Raw genomic sequence first — 11,207 nt, 5'->3', positions numbered from 1 at the left:
TGGTGGAGCTTGGACTTAAGCTTTGGCTCCAGACAGTGGGGCTCAGGCTTCGACCCCGGTCCCCAGCAAGCCTAAATGCCAGCCCTGGCAACCCCATTAAAACGGGGTTGTGACCCACTTTCAGGTCCCATCCCACAATTTGAGAATCACTGAGCTAAACCTTCTGTGACAGGTATTTGTCTAACCTATTCTTAAAAATCTCCAATGACGGAAATTCTACAACCTCCCTAGACAATTTATTCCAGTGCTTAACCACCCTGACAGTTCAGAAGTTTTTCCTAATTCCAACCTAAATTGCCCTTGCTGCTATTTAAGCCCATTGCTTCTTGTCCTATCCTCGGAGGTTAAAGACAACAATTTTTCTCCCTCCTCCTTGTAACAACCTTTTATGTACTTGAAAATTGTTATCTTGTCCCCTTTCAGTCTTCTCTTCTCCAGACTAAACAAACCAATTTTTTTTCAATCTTCCCTCACAGGACATGTTTTCTAGACCTTTCATCATTTTTGTTGCTCTTCTCTGGACTTTCTCCAATATGTCCACATCTTTCCTGAAATCTGGTGCCCAGAACTGGACACAGTATTCCAGTGGAGGCCTAATTAGCAATGGAATAGAGCAGAATTCCTTCTTTTGTCTTGCTTACAACACTCCCGCTAATACATTCCAGAATCATGTTTGCTTTTTTTGCAATCGTGTTTCCATGTTGACTCATATTTAGCTTATGATCCACTATAACCCCCAGATCCCTTTCCGCAGTACTTCCTAGGCAGTCATTTCCCAATTTGTCTGCGTGCAGCTGATTATTCCTTCATAAGTGGAGTACTTTGGTCTTTTAATGAGATGGATTCTATTTTGGCTTCTGCGTCGTCAACAGAAATGGTAACTAAATTTAATTGACAGGATCTTTATTACTAGTTATTCAAGAGACAGAAAGGAAACATTGATTTTCAGGTGTGAGGTTGAGTGTGCAGTTTTGGTGGTTAGAAAAACTGTTTTAACTTGTACACAGAACAGATTTGCTGACCAGTAACAGTCAGTAGTCCTTGAAGGCCATAATGCCACCTATACAGACAAGCGCCATTTGCTTTTCAGAGTGTAACAAAGCTCTGTCTTTGCAACATTTTGTGACATGTATACCATGCGCTATCAAGGCTATGCAATACCTTAGTTGAAAAACTAGGCTGTAACCTGCCTTTCATTTGCATGTGAGTCTTGTCACGTCACAAAAAGTTGCATTCATGTCTCATTTTAGGTCAGCAAGTTCCTTTCAGCTATATTCTGTTATACATGAGGTTTGGAACTAATGAAAAGGATCAAGTTAAAATTCACATGTTTATAGTACACACATTTCCTTAGTTCTGTCAGTAATGTTAGAGAATTAAATCTGAAGGGATTTTGAAACTCATTTCTTTTTCTTGTTTACATTTTGACTTGACTCAGCATTGACGAAGAAAATAGAGTTGTCCATTTCACTTTGTGGCCTTAATATTACTCAGTGTCTGTTAAATTAAATATTTCAAATGTACAATGGTAACTTTTATACTAACTTGGATTGCTTATAAAATGAAAGTTAATGTCCATAGTGTATCTGCACAAGTGAAAGCAATACAGGTGCTGATTTCACAAGTGCACAGTTCCTGGATTGCAGCAGGCTAAACAGTTTGGAAAATCTGGCCACACATATAGTATCTGGATGAGTGTATGCCATACATTTCTCTATAGACAAGACAAAGATCTCAAATTTACATAATGTTACTGAGGATGGAATTTGAGTATCTCAGAATTTTTGCTAATTTCTGAATTAGCTCAAATGTGTCAAATAACATTTAAACAGAGAGTTCTCTGTTGAATGTATGCCTGAAGATGCCCATGTATTTTTTTCTGTTTCAGCTAACACATGGTTCATGCTGCTCTTAATGAGCCAAATTCAGTGCTGATGTAAACAGTGAAACAACACTTTTATATAAATGGAAGAAATTCCATCAAAACCGCTTTGGGATTTAGCTCAATAAATTCAGTGTGCAGGAGTCCTGACATATTACAGTAGTGACTGTCTCAGAGTAAACATTGTGATGTAGATTTCCTCAGTTCTATGCAGAATTTTATTACTCTCTCCCCGTGGGGAATTTTAACCATCTCCACTATCCTAAATGAAAACAAATCTGCCTTCCACAATGCAAAACTGCAAAAGGCTGTAAGGTTAGCTGTGTAATATATGAATGATTTTAGTAAGCAACATAAAAAAGACAAAATCCCACACAAGATCCATTGCATTGTAGTGCAACTTTGTTTTAATAATCCTCACAATCTGTGCCCTGTTCAGTAAATAATTTATCCAGAATCAAAAGCACTGCTCTGAGAGCCATATCAGTAGAAGCTATCTCAATCTTTTTGTTGGGGTACTAGGAGGTTTCCATCTGTTCTGTTTCTTATCCACACTTGTGAACTTCTGGTATACACTGCACATGGAAAAATATTCTAAAGACTGCTGAAATTACTGATCGGTATACAGAACAGTTGTTCTTTGGTCTGCTCTCTTAAACTGGAAAGTCAAGATCTTAATACAGTTTTCTTTCATTAGCAATTAGTTAGAAAATCCTGTCAGTTCCTAGAGTTTGAGTTCCCATTTTACTGTTGCTGGAATGAAATGAATTTTCAGGGTGTCTATGTGAAGAAACATGAAAGGAGATTGATGTTGTTAACACTTTGTTGAAGTGCACAACTTTTTCCTTTGGGGAATATAAAGCATTATATTGTGGCTAAGAATGTGCAGTTTCCATCACAGTATTTTTAGAGGTATTGGTCAAAGAGTTTACAATCTAAGCATATGATGGGACAACTGGTGCATGACAGAGGAGGTGTTATGCACATAAGGGAATATGTCATTATTTGCAAGAACATGGGGTGGGATTTTCCAAAACACCTAAGGGAATTAGGTGAGCAATTCCCATGGAAGATGCATGGAAGTTGACAGCTAACTTCTTAAATGGCTTTTGAAAATCACACCCAGGATCTTTTTTTCACATATAGGATGTGCTTTCCACTGTTTAAGTGGTATGTGTTCATGGTGTGTTCTCCCCCTCTGTGTGTCTTCATCATGGACCAAATCCTGAGGACCCTGACATGCTCAGCATCAAGCTCTCAGCTGTTACTCATTCAAACTCCCTTGGACTGGGTACTTGCGACCTGTGTCTGTGTAAGGTAGGATGGGGTTAAAGTCCTTCACTGGGCAAAATGGTGGAAACTCTCTCTCAAGAATGGCCTGGAAAAAAAAAGTGGTCAGCTGTGGATTGTTCGATTGTTGGGAGGTGGAATTGATAGCTGTGCCTGCTAAGCAGAGAAAGTCATAAAAGGGGAGCAAATGTTCCCAGAAATGGAGGGGGGAAGAGAAGCAGTTCTCTTCATAACCCAGGAAACACCCAGATCCTGTCTGGAAAAGAGGAGGGATAAGATGACACCCAGACATCAATGCAGTTGATTTAATCAAATGCAGTACAGGTTTGGGTTTGGCTGAAGGGGTATGCAGTTGGATGAGGCAGATAGAAATTGCCCTGCAATTGTTTTCTGGGACCGAAAGGAACTGCTCTTGACTGTTTTGTTTTCCTTTGACTGAGATTGAGCCAATACTTTGCCCTCCCTTTCGGAACCTAATTTAGAGGCCATGAGCTCAACTCCCAGGGTGGCTGGTTACACTGGTATTGGCTTTAAAGGGATATATCTTTGTAATTAGTCTGTTTGAAAATCCTCTGAATCAAAGTCTGTTTCTCAGTCCTGTGAATTTTACCACAGAAGTAGATTCTAACCTCATTTAAGTGGTGTATAGAGTAGAACTGGGCAGAGAAAGGTAGCTCTGTTTCACAGAGGATTTTGATATTTTGAAATTTGGTTTCATTCCAGTTAGGATCACGCAACATTTCAAAATTCTCCATGAAAGGAAATGGAGCCCTGGCTCCAGTGCAAGTCTCTTGACATTTTACCCTGGAGCCACAAATCCTGGTAGCGCGAGTTGTCGCAGAGCCAGATGGACAAGTTGGCAGGAAACCAGGCAGGCTTCCTTGGCAGGCAGGGTTCTATTGGAACGCTGTCGATCTCAAATAGTCTCCAAGAAATGTTTCCATTTTGGCAAATTCTGACAAAACCAGCTCCAATATAGAACCTTTTTGGGCTCTTTGCGCCGTAATGGATTTCCCCTCTATTGTGAACAAGTTTTTCAGGAGTTTTAGTGCTATTCAAACAGGCATTTACCATAATGGACATTTCTATTCTTTTACAGCTAGGTAAAAGACTTGTGGGTTTTCAACTTGTTGAAAATGTGGCTAGTGTTTTAGCTTGCCATCTTTTAAATAATTTTCAATAGTATAAAGTAATCTTTAAAGATCTGTTACTACAGGCCCCTGTGGTGGAGGTTTCACTTTTGTTTTTAAATAGAATTGACAACCATTTGTTGTCTTCAGCTATATGGATTACGGCTTTACATTTTCATTTAAATATGCTGAGAAATTAATTGCAAAGAAAATATAAACAGCATCTTATGCCTTCATTATCTGGTTTATTTTCTTGCGTAACAATCAACCATTAGCTTATTTTGACAAGTTTTTGCTTTTCATTGCTTATGAAATTTCATTAGCAAATTAATTTTGCAGTCTGGGTTAGTTCTGTAACTAGTAAAATGGTCATTGATCTCTTTGTTTTTACTATGTGCTAGCATAAGTTTGCAACAAAATCACATTCCCCCCCCCACACCAAAAAAATAGAATGTATGAGTGTAAATTCAACCAAATATATAAGAAATTGTTTGGACACAACTACGTTTATACATCTCATAGAGAGATGCACATAGAATCAACAGGAAATCTGCTATTGTGAGCGCTCATTTTAAAGTTTCCTAAGGTTTCCAGTTCAACTTGATTATACCTTCAGTGTAAGACCAAACTGTACTTGTCACCTGTGTACTAGGGTGGTGAATGCAATGTAATAGAACTTAATGTTGCTGTTTCTTTGGTCGGTCACTTACACTAGGTTTCACTATTCATATGCTTGTGTATGTGTGCATATAACTATAATACACCATTTGTATCTTTCAGTACTATACAGGCAGCCAACTTTTACACAGATGGAATAGAGCTGTGCACAACTTCAACTGAAATCGGACAGTAAGCACCATTTAAATCTTTAGCACAATTTGCTTCTTCCCCTGGCAAGACCCTCAGCGTAACCCCTCAGATTTGTTTTCCTTTTTTACCCATGCTTCATGCAGACCTGACATCTGCTAATTTTTTTGCGCTGTTCATGCCCTTCTTTAAGGGTTTCTGACAGAGAAGCAGAGACAAACTGCAATTCTGGCCTGACGATTGTTAACCAGAAGCTATATTCATTAGCAAAAAATTGACATGTTCCCCGCTGACCCTGGCATTCGATGAATGGTGCTGATCTAAAGTCTTCAAGGCAACTTCCAGTTGACATAAGAGACTGTCCACCTCCCTGATCTCCAGACCCAGTGTGCTGAAAAAAATAATGAAAAAATTAAATAAATTGCATGTGAAAAACAGGAAAGAGATGTGCAAACGGTCTTGGCTATTGCTTTTATTTGGTTCTGGGACTTTTTGCACCAAGGCAAATGCTCCTAGATGTGTGAATCTGCAGAGGCATAATACTTGGAAAACTCAAGTTACAATAAACTTCCTTTCATGGCAGGAAGAATCAGTTCTAGTCATTCTAGGACTGGCTTATCTCAAAAATCCAGACCAGCCTTGCAGGTCAGCACCAGGTACATCTCATACTGGAGGGAAGCTGTAGTTTAGATGGGCTCAGGATTTTTTAACAATAGTATTATCTAAACTTGCTCAAAGCAGTTAAATGACATGATTTAAAAGCCCAAGTCTTGTCTACCCCAGGTTTTCTTGAAACAGTAATTCCTTATGGGTGTTTCCCCTAACTATACACAGGCGGAAGCTACACTGTAGAAAAGATTCCACTGGTCCAAACCCTGCCTCCTTGCCCTCATGGTTCAAAACTGCTCAGTTCCCCAGGTGTCAAAAACCTAGGGATGCTAACTGTCAGGGTGGTTAAGCACTGGAATAAATTGACTAGGGAGGATGTGGAATCTCCACAACTGGAGATTTTTAAGAGCAGGTTGGACAAACACCTATTAGGGATGGTCTAGATAATACTTAGTCCTGCCATGAGTGCAGGGGACTAGACTAGATGACCTCTTGAGATCCCTTCCAGTTCTGTGATTCTATGAAGTGTCCAAAGTTTACAAAGAGAAGGGGCGAAAATTGCCCTAATGATGAGTTATACTCTGGGCCTGGGACATTGGGACATATACTGCTCTGTTATGCTCCAGTGTAAAATGGAGTAATTCCATTGAAGTTAGTTATATTATCCAACTTTTATATTCCTGTAAATGAAAGAAGCAGCAGGTCCATTGCCTCTTATTTGTCTGTAAAGTGCTATGCACATTTATGATTTTGCATAAATAATGAAGTCAGCAAAAGATTATGGTTTCCAGAACCACGATTACAGCTATAATACAAATATTACAGATCTGTAACTTTTACAGATTTTTTTTCAACTGTTCCCACTGCTTTTCCTTCCAAACAATGAGGGTCCCAAGTGAAAAATGAAAGTTAAGTGCAAACAGGTGATGCTTTCCATTTCTCACAGGAAAATACTGAAATTATGATTAAGATTTTTATGATTATTTTTCGGCCAGCTCTATGATTAAATGTGTGTGTGTATATAATATAAGCTACATAATCCAAGAGGCTATCATTCCCAATCTTGATGATTGCTAAGGAAAAGCACACAGAAGTTTTATAATAGAAACTTGAATATAACCAAGTAGCTTCAGTCTTACCATTAAAAAAGAATAGCCTATCCAAAGACTTCTCCAGTTCAATGGGCATGGGGGAATGGACTGATCTTGGCTATGAACTGCTACAGCTTGGGCTGAGGCCTCACATACAGCACATCTGCTAATGTAGGGTTGTATTTCATCTTCCGAGAGAGGCATCATTGGTAAAGGAGCAGCAGTTGACAGCCAGTAGGACTTATCATTTCGACTGGCATAGTAACAAACTTGGTGGATGTTGCAGAAGACAAACGGCATGGTGTTGAATACAGGAAGACAGGATCCTGCCAGGCCTAAAACAATTACATATCCTGAAAATCGAGCACCTGTACATAGTCACCCAACAAACAGACCATCCATTTCAAAGAAGTGGAAACATCAGGAGAAATTAGTACAAGGCTGTTGGAATCTACAAGTCTCCCACACGCAAAGAATCACGCAATGCTTTGCAAATTTTTCCTATTTTTTTTTCAGTGAATAGCACTGTAAATTCCACCCTCATGACCAAACTCTGAGCTAAAGTCATTGTCATAATATAAAGTTTGTTTCTAGACAGTTTGAAAATAATATTCTAGCTTACTTTGTTGCAAGCCTGGCCAACTTTAAAATGTCAGAAATCTTCACTGAATTATCAGCTAGTCTGCTAAGCTGGTGTTCAGCAGAGTGGTTATGCAAATAAGTTTCTTCTTGCAAATCAGTTTGCTCCTACCAGTACATTTAGTGGAGAGTCAATTAAATGTGACGCATATTTGGCATCATGGGAAGCAACTGTGAAAACAAATACTTTGGACTGTGACATCACTAAAAAAAATTAGGCAAGAGGGGGAGGGTTAGGAGGGAGATTGGCAATTCATACACAACTCCTTATCAGCAATAGAAACGTAAATGACAACTTGTGATCAGTTAATTTTGTAAAGTCTGACAGGCCACTGCTACTAACTCAATAAGATTAAACCTCAATAACAAGTTTACTGCCTCCCAGCAAAGATTTCACAAAGATTTATCATTGTAGTAGAGGGATCAGACCATCTGAAAGGGTGCAGTCCTGGAACATTCTGAGCATTACCATCAAGGAGACTTCAGTGGGAATTAAAAAGTACTCGGCACTTGGGATGGGTTCTCCTGCCAACACTGGATCCCAAAAGTGTTGTACCTGTAATGGTCTATTACATAAAGAAGAATTGTAAAAATGACTACAGGTACGTAGCCTAAAGGGGAATCCTGTACAGAATAAGCTGATTACTATTTTATAACACCCAAAAGTGTGCTATGTGCTTCATGGACAAACAAAAGCCATGATCACCGCCTTGAACAGCACTCTTTATTCCCTGATCCTGCAATAGGATTTGCTAATGCGGGTGGGTATAAGGGTCTGGGCTAGCAGATCCTATTGCAGTATGGGGGCATAAATAAAGAAAAGACTTGAAAAGAAGACAAGTCAGAGGTAGGGAGTAAGGGATACTGGGATTTTATATTAGTTGACTTTTAAAGATTTTTATGACTGTTTTGTAGATCTTTCTGTTACCTTGTGTAAAAATTAAACTATTTCAAAACAAAAAAGATGCAAGACAAGAAGAGGCCAAACTTGGCTGTTAAACAAGAGTCATTGCTTAAAAACACCTTTGCATGCCAAGTTTATTAACCCTCGAGCCTTTTCTCTGCAAAAGGAAAAAGACGACGACTCCGCCTCTTATAGAATACGTAAGATGATGGTCCCAGGAACTGCCCTCAATAGCTGCAGATGCTCAGAATTTCTAAACATACAGGCACTTATTTGGGGTCTATCTTTAGTTAATTTTGTTTGAAATGTCGGTACAAGTGACCCAAAGCACATAAAAGAGCCTTTTCAGAGCTCGCATTAGAATTCAGGAGAATTTTGGCTCCATCAGGTGCTCAGAAGATTAGACACGCTGACATATATGGGATTTATGATGCTGGGCTGCTACCTATGTTTTGAAAAAGTCATTTTAATCTATTTTGTAACAAATAACAGGATGCTATAATAGCAACATTTTCTAGAGTGGTTTAAGAAACAGTCCAATATTATAAGAAATACGCAGACATTAGGATCGGTATTTTGAGTATCATACGATCACTTCCTATATAAACTGAGTCAACTATTGCATAATAAAGCTTAATACAATATGCTGCAATACACTCATCATTTGTTGTATATGAGCAGTACACATCTGGCACAGAACATTTTGGATGAGAGATAAAGAATGTCCCTTATTTACTGCAGTACTTACCAAGATCTTGATTATGAGCTTTCTCCTGTCCTTCCAGATATAGCAGACTATATCCTGTCCACAATCTTGGCATTCCCTCAGGACAAAATGGTTCTTTATCTGACTGACTGTGAAGAATGAGCAGGAACCCACTAGCAGCTCTCGTTTCAGGCGCTGGTGGTCCGGGGATTCCGGCTTGGCCAGGTGGACCTTAGGGAGAAGAGGTAAAATAAAGATGATTGCTTGAACATTTAAATAGTTCAGCCAAGACAGGCGTTGCTTTAGTTTTTCCGAATGAATTTTAATGCTCTGTCAAAGGTTCCAGATTGAATGCAATTCACACTGAAGTACTCTTCTTATCCAGGTATTGTCAAAGGCAGTATAAGCACAGAGTGGTTCATCTCAACCACTGATTTGGAGCGTAGTTTTCTCACATGCCCACTGAACCCTTTGAACTGAGACGATCAGCAGTGCCAATTGTGCCTCTGATTTTATCAGCATGGATCCATGTTGTAGCCAGACAGCCAGCCCCCCCCCCCCTCAGACCAGCATTGCTGGAAACACACGGGAGCCAAAACACCAGGGCACTCCAGCACAGCCTTTGAAGCTGTGAGAAGCACAGGTGTGCTGTGACAATGTGCCTCTGGGAACATATACAACGATTAGGCTCACAGCAGGCAGAGGCCCTGTGACAGACATGGCTCTTAGCCCTTACTAAAACAGCATGATGCACACACACCAACATCCTAGGTGGGAAAATATTTACCCTGATAAAAGAAGTGTCCAGTAGTCGAAACTTATTGTTTCTCCCTTGCAAGTGTGAACTACTCTTGCGAGAGCTGGCGTCACCCCGACAGACCAGCCCCAATTTAGCATAGAAAGGAGAAAGAGAATAAAGGAGTACAGAGGTATAAGTAGGGGACCTACAGCACCATGATTTTTGAGTGCTTTTCACTATCTATCTGCTGGTCAGATAAGTGACAGCCTCCCAAGGCTTCTGCAGCTAAGAGGGTCCCTAAGCCTTGTCCCTTATTCGTCTTTCCGCGGAATTGAGTGACCGATCCTGGCTTGGCACCGCTGGAATCGAGAGATGCAAGGAGGGTAAGAAGCACCCACACCTGATCTCCTATCTTTAGTGTACACATATTTTGAAATAGAGCTCTATACTTTGTTTTCTTTCTTTGGGATTGTGGCTTCAGTTTTGTAACTTGAATCTAGTTTAATAAATTTTGGTAACCATTGTGCATAAGCCTGACTTGTTTCTCTGGTTTACTGTAAAGCAGCCAACACAATTAAAGAACCTCAGCCGTTTTGGCTATAAAGCCTGGCCATTAGGTGAGAGTACTAAGAGCCTAGCGTTGAGTTGTGCCGCCTCCACGGGGCAAACTCTTGGGGCACCTGTCAGTCAATCCTGGCTGCCCGCTGCGAAGGAGCTCTGAGCTCTAGCAGTTAAAGTCACGGGTGTGGAGAGGCTCTTAGTGCTGCCATTGGGGCACCTGTCAGTCAGTGTTGACTGCCCGCTGCGAAGGAGCTCTGAGCTCTAGCAGTTAAAGTCACGGGTGGTTAGGACCTTGGGGCATCCGTCAGCCTAGCCCGGGCTGCCCGCCGCGAAGGGACAGTGCGTCCTAGCGGTTAAAGTCACGGATGGTATAAACGGGCATAGCTGGCACCTCACCAAACATCCCTGGCCATCGGCTAACACATGTCCACTAAGAAATGGACTGAGGCCAGCTCATAACTTCACATACATGCTGATCACTATGAGGACTTTCCGGTCTGGCCTGGATTTGAACAAGTACGAACAGGCATCATGTCTGACCAGCAACAGGCATCAGTAAGACCAGTTTGTTAACAAAAGTCATATCGGAGATGTAGTTTTAATTACCAGCAGAAAATTACCATCTAGACCCCAACTCAAGAAAGCACCCCTATTCAGGTATGGTTGCTTATCTTTAAAGTCAATGGAACTTAAACACAGGCTTACTGTAATGGATTTAACTTAGGGCTGTTGATTAATTGCAGTTCACTCATGTGATTACCTCAAAAAAATTAATCGTGATTAATCGCAGTTTTAATCACACTGTTAAACAATAGCATAGCAATTGAAATGTATTCAATATTTTGGATG

General features: G+C 40.3%; 1 protein-coding gene and 1 long non-coding RNA gene across 7 annotated transcripts in view; one reads left to right on the top strand and one right to left on the bottom strand.

Annotated features, from left to right (window-relative positions):
* The first annotated feature begins 487 nt into the window (after positions 1 to 487).
* LOC122461648 lies at positions 488 to 5,368 on the top strand. Its single transcript, XR_006283726.1, has 2 exons — positions 488 to 3,199; positions 5,083 to 5,368. It is a non-coding gene; the product is annotated as an uncharacterized LOC122461648 (long non-coding RNA).
* Positions 4,422 to 11,207, bottom strand: part of COL4A4 (collagen type IV alpha 4 chain) — a 133,423-nt gene continuing 126,637 nt past the window's right edge. For all 6 annotated transcript variants that reach the window (XM_043522339.1, XM_043522341.1, XM_043522340.1 and 3 more), the window contains 3 exons: positions 9,101 to 9,289; positions 6,858 to 7,144; positions 4,422 to 5,500 (listed from right to left, as the gene is read on the bottom strand). In XM_043522339.1, the coding sequence (XP_043378274.1) occupies positions 5,237 to 5,500; positions 6,858 to 7,144; positions 9,101 to 9,289 (740 nt within the window). In that variant the 3' untranslated portion in view covers positions 4,422 to 5,236. The remainder of the gene's footprint in view (positions 5,501 to 6,857; positions 7,145 to 9,100; positions 9,290 to 11,207) is intronic.

Source organism: Chelonia mydas, chromosome 9 (assembly GCF_015237465.2).
Source record: "Chelonia mydas isolate rCheMyd1 chromosome 9, rCheMyd1.pri.v2, whole genome shotgun sequence".
NCBI lineage: Eukaryota > Metazoa > Chordata > Testudines > Cheloniidae > Chelonia > Chelonia mydas.
This window is presented reverse-complemented; position numbering and strand designations above follow the sequence as displayed.